This window comes from Cervus elaphus, chromosome 14 (assembly GCF_910594005.1).
Source record: "Cervus elaphus chromosome 14, mCerEla1.1, whole genome shotgun sequence".
Taxonomy (NCBI): Eukaryota; Metazoa; Chordata; class Mammalia; order Artiodactyla; family Cervidae; genus Cervus; species Cervus elaphus.
Window position 1 is genome coordinate 56,070,868 of NC_057828.1, and position 14,317 is coordinate 56,085,184.

The 14,317-nt window shown below is 44.9% G+C and overlaps 1 protein-coding gene and 1 pseudogene across 1 annotated transcript; both read right to left on the bottom strand.

The window, feature by feature from the left end:
* Window positions 1–1,556: 1,556 nt before the first annotated feature.
* Window positions 1,557–4,815, bottom strand: LOC122707448 (annotated as a pseudogene).
* A 7,084-nt stretch (window positions 4,816–11,899) lies between these two features.
* On the bottom strand, window positions 11,900–13,698 carry LOC122707449 (PRAME family member 8-like). Its single transcript, XM_043922917.1, has 2 exons — window positions 13,436–13,698; window positions 11,900–12,422 (listed from the first exon to the last, which is right to left on the bottom strand). Exons 1-2 carry the CDS (start codon window positions 13,696–13,698, stop codon window positions 11,900–11,902), a joined length of 786 nt encoding a protein of 261 aa, XP_043778852.1.
* Window positions 13,699–14,317: the final 619 nt, after the last annotated feature.

A 14,317-nucleotide genomic window follows, 5' to 3' on the forward strand; every position in this document is an offset into this window, starting at 1 on the left:
TTTTTTGTGTGGCATCTTTGTCTGCTTTTGGAATTAGGGTGATGGTGGCCTCATAGAATAAGTTTGGAAGTTTACCTTGTTCTGCAATTTTCTGGAAGAGTTTGAGTAAGATAGGTGTTAGCTCTTCTCTAAATTTTTGGTAGAATTCAGCTTTCACAGCTATTTGTAAGGCCTCCTTAGACAGCCATTTTGCCTTTTTGCATTTCTTTTCCATGGGGATGGTCTTGATCCCTGTCTCCTGTACAATGTCATGAACCTCCATCCATAGTTCATCAGGCACTCTGTCTATCAGATCTAGTCCCTTAAATCTATTTCTCACTCCCACTGTATAATCATAAGAGATTTGATTTAGGTCATACCTGAATGGTCTAGTGGTTTTCACTACTTTCTTCAATTTAAGTCTGAATTTGGCAATAGGGAATTCATGATCTGAGCCACAGTCAGCTCATATACATACATTTATGTATATAACTCTACATATACATCTATATATATAAATCTATATAAATCTATAAATATACATATATACGATGACAAACCTAGACAGTGTGTTGAAAGGCAGAGACACTACTCTGCTGACAAAATTCACATAGTCAAGGCTATGGTCTTTCTAGTGATCATGTATGATTGTGAGAGTTGGACAGTAAAGAAGGCAGAACAACAAAGAATTGATAGGTTAGAACTGTGGTGCTAGAGAAGCCTCCGAAAGTCACTTGGATAGCAAGGAGATCAAATCAATCAATCTTATGGGGGATCAATCCTGAATATTCACTGGAAGGACTGATGCTGAAGCTGAAACTCCACTATTTTGATCATTTGATGTTAACAGCTGACTCATTGGAAAAGTCCCTGGTACTGGGAAAGATTGATGGCAGAAAAAGGCATCAGAGGATGAGATGGCTGGACGGCATCACCGATGCACTGAACATGAACTTGGGCAAACTTTAGGTGATGGTGAGGGACAGGGAGGCCTGGCATTCTGCAGTCCACGGGGTCGAAGAGTTGGACACGACTGGGCGACTGAACAACAACAATCCAGGAACAATTGCAACATGTGAATCTCAAGTTCGAATCCACCTAAATAAATTTAGTTTCTATTTCTGACACTACAGGACACATGTCCACAAGCATTGCGTTACCAGGAGACTACATTTCCCCCTGCAATCATGCTCCCCTGTAGGATCACCTTTCCTTTTCACATTCACATTGAGTAGATGTCTGAAATCATATGTCTGTTTTCCCTTCACGATGTATCTTGTCCAAGATTTCAGTTTCCAAGTGCTCAGTAGAGAGCTTGGGATTGATGCACCCAACTAGGCTGGAATGTTACCACCATATATGATGGGCTCAGGATGATAGAATGTGTTATCTCCAAAGTGTGGACAGGGGGTGAAGCAAATCCAGATGGTCCTGGGGCATCCTAAGTCCTTCAGAATCTCAAGCAGTCCAGTCCGACACTGGGCAAGTCTCCCAGATTGGAGGATCCCCAGAGAGCTGAAACTCTCCTGAGGGACAGGGTACAGCTTTCGACCTAAACTGGGCAGCTCAGAGGTATGTCACAACATCTTCTCCATGATGGGCATGGAGAGGAGGTTCCCACACATGCTGAAGGATGTGAGCTGGAAGCCGTGGCTCAGGGCAGGCAGGATGGCCTCGAGGTGGGAGTCCCTGATCCCAGATTGCTCTAAGTACAGCTCCTGGAGGGTGGCTGAAACTTTCTCCAGCAGAGATGGGAGGAGCTCAGGACTAGAGTAGGTCATGGTGGCCCCACTCAGATTCAGGCTCTTTAGCTGACTGATGTTCGGGCTCTAGGACAGATGGGTCAAGTCTGAATCTGTAAGGAGGCAGTGAGTTATTGACAGGTTGTCCAAGGGGTTCATCAGGCACCTGGGGAGAAAAAGAGAAGTTAGGTCTTAGAAACTTGAGGTGAAAGCTGACTGCAAGGTGAGAGACAAGTGATCTGCCCAAGCCCAGTTTTGGTATGATGATCTGATAAGGATTGAAACCCAGAATGGCCAGTCTTATTGTAGCCAGAGTCATTTATCCTTCTGTGTGACTGGGTCAAGTACATAGAGTCTTGAAAATTCTCCTCATTAGGGAAGCAGAGAAAAACTTCCTCCACTTCTGTTTGAGGATGAATGAAGATAACTGGATCCACTAGGACAAGTTCAGAGGAGAGCCTGATACCTTGTTTCAATTGAGGCTGGGTATCACTGAAATTTAATAGTAAGAGATACACTTAAAATGCTTCCAATCCATGCTTCCTTCACACATGCTTTGGCCCCAGCTACCAATCTCAGGCAGGTGAGGCTTTTGGATGACATGCATAGAGAACCAACCTGGACGAGATCCCATAACATCCACTGAGGATGCCAGTGTGCATGGGCTCACTTACATCCCTGCCTTGTCTGTAAACCATCTACCAATTTTAATGATCCCTTTTGATCCCTACTCTATTACCATCATCTTCAGAGTCATGCATTTCCCATATGTTAATAACCTTATCTGAGGCTTCCCAGGTGGTGCTAGTGGTAAAAAATTGGCCTGCCAATCCAGGAGACATAAAAGACAGGGGTTTTATTCCTGGATCAGGAAGATCTCCTGGAGGAGCGCATGGCTACCAACTCCAGTATTCTTGCCTGGAAAAATCCCATGGAAAGAGAAGCCTGATGGGCTACAGCCCATAGGATCGCAAAGAACTGGACATGACTGAGTGACTTAGCATACACACATGGAGAATAAAAGCGACCTTTATACTTGGGGAATTAGGCTCATTGTGGCCACAAAACCAGTGAGCATGGAGCTTCTGTTTACAAATGCGCATGACTGATGGAATTTTCCATGTTCAATGCTACATTCCCTTAATTATTTTCAGATGGTCACCTAAGCTATTGTTGTTCATTTGATCACTCTTTGTGATCCCATGTACTGCAACATGCAAGGCCTCTCTGTCCCTCACCATCTCCTGAAGTTTGCCCAAGTTTATGTTCATTGAGTCAGTGATGCCATCCAGCCATTTCATCCTCTGACACCCTCTTCTCCTTCTGCCCTCAATCTTTCCCATCATCAGGGACTTTTCCAATGAGTCAGCTGTATGCATCAGATGACCAAAATATGGGAGTTTCAATGTCAGCATCAGTCCTTCCAACAAATATTCAGGATTGATTTTCATTAAGATTGACTGGCTTGATTTCCTTGCTTTCCAATGGACTCTCAGGATTCTTCCCCAGCACCACAGTTCAAATGCATCAATGCTTGGTGTTCTGCCTTCTTTATGGTCCAGCTCTCACAGACGTACATGACCACTGGGAAGACCATAGCCTTGAGTATGTGGACCTCTGTGGGCAGAGGAATGCCTCTGCTTTTCAAACACTGTCTAGGTTTGTCATAACTTTCCTGCCAAGAAGCAAACATCTTCTGATTTCATGACTGCAGTCACCATCTGAAGTTATTTTAGAGCCCAGGAAGAGGAAATCTGTCACTACCTCCAGTTTTTTCCCTCTATTTGCTGGTCAGTGCTCCACACTCACCTGAGCATCTGGTCCAGGCAGCCTTCAAGGTACAAGGGGGATTCCAGATGGAGATCATGGAGGTGGTGCAGCCTCAGCAACTGAGAAGTAATCTTGACAATGTGCTGCCCATTCCACTCCTCAGGATCAGGCAGGTGGGTGTGGGAGACAAACAGTTTCTGCACATTGCTCATCTGGCCCAGGAGAGGAGCAATCATGGCCAGAGTGGACAGATGCCAGGTGCAATTCACATGTAACTCCTGGATACAGTCCAGTTGCACCATGCTCAGGACCTTCATAATATTATCCATGGGAAATGAAATCATTTTCAGCTTCTTACAGCACAGGTGTATGAAAGGGTCTCTCTGCTCTACCCACTTTAGGAGGTAAGTGAGGAATTCACTCATGGTTCTTTCCTTGAGGTGAAGTTCTGTGAACACCTCGAAGGGAGCCAAGGGCTTCTCGATCCTTGACCCATCCTCAGCCATTGGTGCCATTGATGAGCTTGAGGACACATGAACACTGGATCCAGACCACATTCTCCAGAAGTCCTGGCCAGTATTCCTTAAATCCAGCACACGCAATTTGCACTTCCTGTGGGGAATCAGCAGATTGGCAGCTATGGTTTTTAGATACATCAAAATTAGGCAACACTCTGACTTTGCACCTCAGCTTTTACTTCACATTCCTGATATCACCTTCTTCCTTGCCCTCTTCTTCCCTCTCTGCCTCACATCCGTCCATCTCCTTTCCCTTGCCTTTTTCCCTAACTTTCTACTCTAGTACCCTTAGGCATCCGTGAGAGGAGGCTGGGGCGTGTACTTTCACATTTCCTTGCATCTTAGGCACACCTGCACTGCTGGAAGGCATTCAGCAAAGTGAACTCAGCAATGACCAAGTCTCTGTTTCTTCCCCCCATCATCAGAAGCCACTGGTCCACCCATGTGTCATTTACTCTCCTACTGTCACCTGTGTCTTCAGGATTGCCTACACCCTCCAGGTTACCTGCAACTGACTCACCTTGGATAATCCTTCTGTGTGAGCAGGATACCAAGGCCCTCGAGCACTGCTTGTAAGGTTCCCAGGTGAGGTGTCTGCATCAGGCCCCCAGAGGCAGGCGGACAAATGGCCAGGCTTGAACCAAGGCCTTTAAGGTCTTTCTGTGCCTTCCACAGAATGCTTCCATGAAGAGTGGGGGGAAGAGCTCGATGGGCAGATACTCCAGAGCAGAAATGGCCAAGGCCTCATTGGTTAGTAGGCTCTTCCCTGCCAGGTTCAGGAGTCTCAGGGGGTTCTGGATACTCATCCTGAATCTGCTCCTGAAGGAATCCTGTAAGAACTTGCAGAGAAGAAGGGATCTTTCTCAGGTAAGCATGAACATGCCTTCATCTTTCTCCCCACTCTTCAGAGGAACCAACTCAGAGTGGAAATCTCTGCTCTGATAGTTGTGGAATAGCCTATGTTTTGCACAGCTTCACTCTGGTCTCAGTGAGGAAAAAGCCATAGCTCCACCCCTATGGGCACCAAAACAAGCATCTCATAAGGATCAAGGAGGAAGAAACCAACCACTAGCCCACCCATTTCCATTCACTGTTGTGCTCAATTTATGTTGCACTGGGAAGTGGATACCAGGAGCCTGAAAGCTGACTGCAATATTTTCAGGGGAAAACCTTTTAGACACTCACTTAGTGTCTTGTGGCTTCACTGTTAAATAATCTGCCTGCGATGCAGGAGACCTGGGTTCGATCCCTGGGTTTGGAAGATCCCTTGGAGAAGGAAAGGCTACCTGCTCCAGTATTCTGGCCTGGAGAATTCCATGGACTGTATAGTCCATGGGGTTGCAAAGAGTTGGACATGACTAAATGACTTTCACTTTCAGGCCTTAAAACTATGGGAATAGAGCATCATGAGACCCACTGCAGTCTCCAACCTCAGCTTCCACAGTTAATAGCCTTGGAAAAAGGCAGCAGATACCCCTAAAAGTGAATGCCATTTGCACAAACAATTTTTAATGTCAAGAAATAAAATTCCAAATAATTAGATGTTTTCATTACATAAAATCTAGTTGGTTAAGATATTTTTAAATGACATAAAGGAAAGCACAGATCAAGATATTTGGGACTAAAGAAAAATTACACTTAGAGACTAAACGATAGCCTTATTTGCATACATATGAAAAGGAAGAGAGAGGAAAATCTCCCTGAAATCCATTGTTACTTGCCACCAATGGAAACCTTACCATCAAGATGAGCGTGTCCTTTGCTGAGGGCTTCCCAGATGGTGCTAGCAGTAAAGAACTCGCTTGTCAATGAGGAGACATAAGAGACTGAGGTTTGCATACACAAAAATAAACTCAAAATGGATTAAAGATCTAAATGTAAGACCAGAAACTATAAAACTCCTAGAGGAGAACATAGGCAAAACACTCTCCGACATAAATCACAGCAAGATCCTCTATGATCCACCTCCCAGAATATTGGAAATAAAAACAAAAATAAACAAATGGGACCTAATGAAACTTAAAAGCTTTTGCACTACAAAGGAAACTGTAAGTAAGGTGAAAAGACAGCCTTCAGAATGGGAGAAAATAATAGCAAATGAAGCAACAGACAAAGGATTAATCTCAAAAATATACAAGCAGCTCCTGCAGCTCAAATCCAGAAAAATAAATGACCCAATCAAAAAATGGGCCAAGAACTAAACAGACATTTCTCCAAAGAAGACATACAGATGGCTAACAAACACATGAAAAGATGCTCAACATCACTCCTTATCAGAGAAATGCAAATCAAAACCACAATGAAGTACCATTACACGCCAGTCAGGATGGCTGCTATCCAAAAGTCTACAAGCAATAAATGCTGGAGAGGGTGTGGAGAAAAGGGAACCCTCTCACACTGTTGGTGGGAATGCAAACTAGTACAGCCACTATGGAAAACAGTGTGGAGATTTCTTAAAAAACTGGAAATAGAACTGCCATATGACCCAGCAATCCCACTTCTGGGCATACACACTGAGGAAACCAGATCTGAAAGAGACATGTGCACCCCAATGTTCATCGCAGCACTGTTTATTATAGCCAGGACATGGAAGCAACCTAGATGCCCATCAGCAGATGAATGGATAAGGAAGCTGTGGTACATATACACCATGGAATATTACTCAGCCATTAAAAAGAATTCATTTGAATCAGTTCTAATGAGATGGATGAAACTGGAGCCCATTATACAGAGTGAAGTAAGCCAGAAAGATAAAGAACATTACAGCATACTAACACATATATATAGAATTTAGAAAGATGGTAACGATAACCCTTTATGCAAAACAGAAAAAGAGACACAGAAGTACAGAACAGACTTTTAGACTCTGTGGGAGAAGGTGAGGGTGGGATATTTCAAAACAACAGCATGTATACTATCTATGGTGAAACAGATCACCAGCCCAGGTTGGATGCATGAGACAAGTGCTTGGGCCTGGTGCACTGGGAAGACCCAGAGGAATCGGGTGGAGAGGGAGGTGGGAGGGGGGATCGGGATGGGGAATACGTGTAACTCTATGGCTGATTCATAAAAATGTATGACAAAACCCACTGAAATGTGTGAAGTAATTAGCCTCCAACTAATAAAAAAAAAAAAAAAAAGATCATAACCTTCAAAAATAAAAAATTTTGGAATACTTCTTATAAAAAAAAAAAAAGAGAGAGACTGAGGTTTGATCCCTGGGTTGGGAAGATCACCTGAAGGAGGGTGTGGCAAACCACTCCAGTATTCTTGCCTGCAGAACCCCATGAACAGAGATGCCTGGTGGGCTACAGTCCATAGCATCTCAAAGAGTCAGATAGTGACATAGTCGGAAGTGACTTAGCACACACGTCCTTTGCTGAGGTCTGTAACTTACCAGCTCGGCTGAAGTTGGCAGGGTACTCAGAGGTCAGATCTGGTGGAGAAGCAAGTTTCTGCACCTCTTCTTTGATGCTTCAGGTTTTTATAGGCCTTTCCAATTACCTCTTCCCCCATCCAACTACTACCATCCAATCAGAAAGTGATGCTTGATTAGATTTCTGAATGTCCATCAGGTAAATCTTGATTGGATCTTTGCCTATAATCAGATGAATCAACTGAATCAGATATTCATGCAGAAGGGATACATGGGGGGAGGGGTGTCAAAGACTCAATCATTGATTCATTCTGGGAACGTTGATTGGGTTTAAATAATAGGGTCTTTATGGAGGCTTCCTGGGTGGGGCAGTGGTAAAGAATTTGCCAAGCAGGAGATCCCAGACACCCAGGTTCCGTTCCTGGGTTGGGAAGATCTCCTAGAGAAGAAACTGAGAACCCACTCCAGTATTCTTGCCTGGGAAGTCCCAAGGACAATGGAGCCTGGAGGGCTACTCTCCATGAGGTCACAAAGAGTCAGACATGACTAAACATGGCACACACACTCCCTCCACACACAGTAGGGTCAGTTATAACCATGCGTGTGAGACAGGGAAGCCATTAATGTTTCTTGAGATTGGAAAATTAAAACAAAATTTGAAAGCACCATTGTTTTGGAATCTTTTGACAGATCAGTGTAATCAAAATGTCCCACAATTAAAGCAGTTGCAAAAACACCGTGGTGTCATTCCCAAAGGAAACAACAGACACTATCTGTATCAAACTGTTACTTAGGTTGTACATCAGAAATAGAGCAGATCATGAGTCTATTAAAGGGAGGAAGGCAAATGCAACGGGGATGGGCTTGGTCCTCTGGGCTTCAGTTCAGTTCAGTTCAATTAAAGAAAAAGTTGCCAAAGAACTCAATGCCCCCCATTCTATTGCCATTGGACATCTAAAGCAAATTGGAAAGGTGAATAAGCTCCATAAGTGGGTGCCTCATGAACTGACAGAAAATTTAAAAATTGTCTTTTGGAAGTGTCTTCTTCTCTTATTCTGTGCCACAACAATGAACTATTTCTCAATCAGATTGTGACCTGTGATGAAAACTGGATTTTATACAACGGCCAACAATGACCAGGTCAGTGGTCAGACCAAGAAGAAGCTGCAAAGCACTCCTCAAAGGCAAACTTGCACCTAAAAAGTTCATGATCACTGTTTGGTGGTCTGCTTCCCGTCTGGTCCACTATAGCTTTCTGAATCCTGCGAAAACCATTACATCTAAGAGGTATGCTCAATAAATCGATGAAATGAACTGAAAACTGCAATGACTGCAGCTGGCATTCATCAACAGAATGGGTCAAATTCTTCTCCACAATGACATTTGACTGCAGATCACACAACCAATGCTTCAAGAATTGAATGTATTGGACTACAAAATTTTGCCTCATCCACCATATTTACCTGACCTCTCACCAACCAAATACCACTTCTTCAAACATCTTGACAATATTTTTCAGGGAAAATGTTTCCACAACCAGCAGGAGGCAGAAAATGCTTTCTAAGAGTTCATTGAATTCTGAAGCATGGATTTTTTTACACTACAAAAATAAATTTATTACTCATTGGCAAAAATGTGTTGATTGTAATGGTTCCTATCTTGATTAATAAAGATGTGTTTGAGCCTATATATAATGATCTGGTGGCTCAGAAATAAAAGGATCCACCTACAAAGTGAGAGACCTGGGTGTGATCCCTGATTTGGGAAGATCCCCTGGAGAAGGAAATGGCAACCCACTCCAGTATTCTTGCCTGGAGAATCTCCATGGACAGAGGAGCCTGGCAACTACAGTCCATGGGGTTGCAAAGAGTCAGACACCACTGAGCAACAAAGCATGGCACAGTACATAATGATCTAAAATTCATGGCTCAAAACCACAATAATGTTTGCACAGACTTTAACAGTTGAGGCCTCCAGACTCTTGAGCACAAGTTCAGGCTTAGTCACTCTGGGGCATGTTTGAACTTCCCAGATCAGAGATTGAACCCGGGTCTCTGCTGTGGCAGGTGGATTCTTTACCTCGGAGCCACCAGGGAAGCCCCCCACTCTTACTCCTTATTGTGATTTGGAGCCAACTTTTTCAGAGAAGTCCTGACTTAAGCCCAGAGGGGTGAAGCCATTCTTAGAATCAAACCCCATACCCGCCAGAGATGCCAGGAGGGCTCAAACAAAACCTTGTGTTCACCAGGACCCAGGGATCCCACTGGAGACTGAGACACCTGCCTTTGAGTGTCTGAGTGCCTCTTGCAGCAGCGCGGGTCAGCAGTGACCTGTCATGGGGACAGGGACTCTGTCTGCAGCAGACCTGGGAGACAGGGCATATGAGCCCCACCAAAGAGCCACTGAACAGATAATCTACAGCCTGGAGGGCACAAACAAAACCTTGTGCCCACCCAGACCGAGGAGAAAGGAGCAGTGACTCCACAAGAGACTGACCCAGACCTGCTTGTGAGTGTCCAGCAGTCTCCAGTGGAGGCGTGGGTTGACAGTGGCTGCCAAGGGGTTATGGGCACTGAATTAAACAGTCTTGGCATAAGCCCTTTTGGAGGAGGTCACTGTTACCACCACTCAGTTCAGTTCAGTTGCTCAGTCATGTACCACTCTTTGCGACCCCACAGACTGCAGCATGCCAGGCCTCCCTGTCCCTCACCAACTTCCTGAGCTTGCTCAAACTCGTGTCCATTGAGTCGGTGATGCCATCCAACCATCTCATCCTCTGTCACCCCCTTCTCCTGCCTTCAATCTTTCCCAACATTAGGGTCTTTTTCAAGGAGTCAGTTCTTCGCATCAGGTGGCCAAAGTATTGGAGCTTCAGCTTCAGCATCAGTCCTTCCTATGAATATTCAGGACTGATTCCCTTTAGGATTGACTGGTTTGATCTCCCTGCAGTTCCCCTAGTTCTCAGGTCATTGGCCCCAGACTTAGAGTAACATCATCAGTTTACCTGGTTCTCAGCCTTAATCCTCAGTCTGAGATAAACCTCTGTCTTTGCTGGTTCTCTAGTTTATAGACAGCAGACTGAGAGACTTCTCAGCCTCTGGGCAAGCCTATTCCACAGTAAATCTCCTCTAATATATATACAGGTGACCCTGGAAAACACTGGTTTGAAATGCTCGGATTCACATACACACAGATGTTTTCCAAGAGTATATATTGTTTTATAGGATCTAGTTGGTGGAATCCAAGGATGTGGAAAAGAAGAAAAGGAAGGCAGAGAATAAATGATACAGGGAATTCAACTGAACAAGGGGTAGTGCCTCTAATGGACACAGTGGTCAACAATCAGCTGCACCCTAGTGGTCACTCAGGAGAACCTGAGAAATACAGTATCTTACCACAGGCCGGGAGGTCACATAAGCCCACAGGTTGTGTTTTGTTACACAACCTGGCATCTGATGTCAAAACATGCTGTTATAGTCTTCCGTAATACGGAGAGACAGGAGATTTTATGGAAATAAAAAGACAATTTCTCATTAATATAATGTAACCCTTGAAAGACTATAATTTTTAATGAAGTATAGAAACACTGAAACCATGTTATATGACTCCATGATTTTAGTATTTTGCAAAAGGAAATTAATGTAATTTCCCTGGTCAATAGATTAATTCAAGAAGGATCATTATCCACCATGGGTAATAGGTCAGCAAGGAGAAGTTTAGCTTATCTGCAGTGTGGATGACACCTTCCAGAATTGGGAGCCATGCCTTTTTCAGTAAAACCCTTTCCACCCCCACAAAAAGGTCAATAACTGAAAGTTATGGAGAGACCAGGACAACTGAGAGGACTGCTCATATCCAGGGTCATGGCCTGAGTCAGCAGTGTGAGACCTGCCTGGGGTCTTCACTTGATTGACTCATTGGCCACTGAGTACATTTCTCTCTGTGTATACTACCCCACTGAACAGTTCCAGAAGTAAGCAAGGAGGTAAGAGATGCACCAGGTTGAATAAGGACCTGGTGGGAATGGTAAGGTTTTGGATCATAGATAACCCAGTGCATTAAAAAAAAAAAAAAAATCAATGTCTGGAGATTTCCCTGATATGAAATGAAAAATCAGGAAAAATACATCATAAACAGCAGCAATCCATTTACAATGAGGGACTCTTTAATTCTGACCATTTCTTTATAGCCATCTACCCAGGGATAACACCAACATGTGAATCTCAAGCTCAAATACGCCTAAGGAAATGTGGGTTCTTAGTTCTGACCCTACAAGCATTCCTATTCCAGGGAGACAGTATTTCCCTCTGCAATCCTGCTTCCCTGCAGGATCACCTTTCCTTTTCACATTGACATTGAGCAGATGTCTGAAACCATGGCTCTATTTTCCTTTCACGATGTATCTTGTCCTAGATTTCAGTTTCCAAGTGCTCAGAAGAAAGCTTTCCATCAATGCTATGGACTAAGCAAGGGTATTACCACCGTATATCATGGGCTCAGGATGATAGAATGTGTTATCTCCGCAGGGTGGACAGGGGCGTGAAGATAATCCAGATGGTCCTGGGATGTCCCAAGTCCTCCAGGATCTCAAGCAGTTCAGTCTGACACTGGGCAAGTCTCCTGGGTTGGAGGATTCCATCAGTGCTGAAACTTTCCTGAGGGGCAGGGTATAGCTCTTTACTTAACCTGGGCAGCCCGGAGGTGTGTCGCAGGAGCTTTTCCATGATGGCCATGGAGAGGAGGTTCCCACGCAGACTGAAGGACATGAGTTGGAAACAGCGGCTCAAGATATGCAGAATGGATTCCAAGTGGAAGTCCCTGATCCCACATTGCTCTAAGTACAACTCCTGGAGGGTGGCTGAAACTTTCTCCAGCAGAGCTGGCAGGAGCTCAGGACTGGAGTAGGTCATGGTGACCCCACTCAGATACAGGCCCTTTAGCTGACTGATGTTCGGGCTCTGGGACAGATGGGTCAGGTCTGAATCTGTAAGCAGGCAGCGAGTAATCCCAAGGTTGTCCAAGGGGGTCATCAGGCACCTGGGGAGAAAGAGAGGAATTAAGTATCGGAAACTGAGGTGGAAGTTGATTGCAAGTTGACAGACAAGTGATCTGCCCAAGCCCAGGTTTGAACAGATTATCTGATAAAGATTAATACCCAGAAAGGCCAATATCATTGCAGCCAGTCATTTCACCTTTTCTCTGTGACCAGGTCAAGTACATAGAGTCTGAAAACCTCTCTCTCCTCATTACTCAAGCAGAGAAAAATGTTCTCTGCTTCCTTATGAAGAGGAATGAAGATAATGCAAGGGACTAGAACAAACTCAGAGGAGAGGTTGACATCGTGCCTCAATCACGATTGGACATCACTGAAAGTTAATAGTAAGAGATATACTTAAAATGCTTCCTACCCAGGCTGCCTTCTGAACACGCTCTGGCCCCAGACATCCATCTCAGGCAGGTGAGGCTTCTAGGTGACTTGCATAGAGGACAAACCTGGGCAAAATCCCACAGCATCCACAGAGGATGCCAGCCCGTGGGGCTCACTTATATCCCTGCTTTATCTGCAAACCATCTTCCAATTTTTATGATGCCGTTGACACCTGCCCTATTACCATAATCTCCAGAATCATGCATTTCCCATATATTATTTACCATATCTGGAGCAAAAAACATCCTTTTACAGACAGGGAATTTGAGATAGGCTCATCCTGGTCAGAAAGCTGGAGAACACAGAGCTTCAGTTTAGGAACACTCAAGACTGGTGGAGTTGTCCGTGTTCAATGCCCTCTTCCCTTACCTATTTTCCTAAGTCACCTAGAAAAGATATCTCTTCTTAAGAAGAAAGCAAATAACCATCCCCTAGATTCTAGCTCCTAGTCTATAGTTTCCAGCACAGTGTCCCTTTCCAGAGCCTCTCTCCCAATTTGGACCCCTACCTAGATTTGGGTGGTTATGTGATACCATAGTTCACAATGGAGCAGCAAAGGGGACAGTACATTTGATAATCTAGTGTTGGGTTCACTGTTACTTGGTCAGTGATGCACACTCACCTGAGCATCTGGTCCAGGCAGCCTTTGAGGTAGAAGGGGGATTCCAGATGGAGATCCCGGAGGTGGTGCAGCCTTAGGAACTGAGAAGTAATTTTGACCATGTGGTGCTCCTCCTGTTCCTCGGGATCAGGTAGGTTGATGTGGGAGATGAGGAGTCTCTGCAAATTGCTCATCTGGCCCAGGAGAGGAGCAAACATGGCCAGGGTGGACAGATGCCAGCTGCGATTCACGTATACCTCCTGGATACAGTCCAGCTGCACCATGCTCAGGACCCTCATAATTTTATCCATGGAAAATGAAAGAATCCTCAGCCTCTTGCAGCACAGGTGTATGGACGCTTTCCTCTGCTCCACCCATCTCATAAGGCAAGTGAGAAATCCATCCATGCTCCTTTCCTTGAGGTGAAGTTCTATGAACACCTCGAAGGGAGCCAAGAGTTTCTCAGTGCTCGACCTGTCCTCGGCCCCTGGTGCCACTGAAAAGCTTGAGGACACATGGACACTGGATCCAGACCACATTCTCCAGAAATCCTGGCCAGTATTCCTTAAGTCCAGCACACGTAGTTTGCATCTCCTGTGGGGGAACAACGGATTGTCAGTGATGGTTTTAATAATATCCACACAAAATTTAGGCAACACTCTGACTTCCCACATGAGTTTTTACTTCAAATTCCCATCATCACGTGCTGCCTTGTCCTCCTCTCCCCTCTCTGCTTCACCTTCCTCCATCTTTTCCCCTTCCATTTTCCTTAGCTTTCTACTTCTAGTGGCCTTAGACATCCCTGGGGAGGGGGGCGGGGAGGCTGGGACTTGTCCTTTCAGATTTCCTTGCATCTTAGCCGCTCCTACACTGCTGGACGGCATTCCCCAAAGTGAGCTCAGC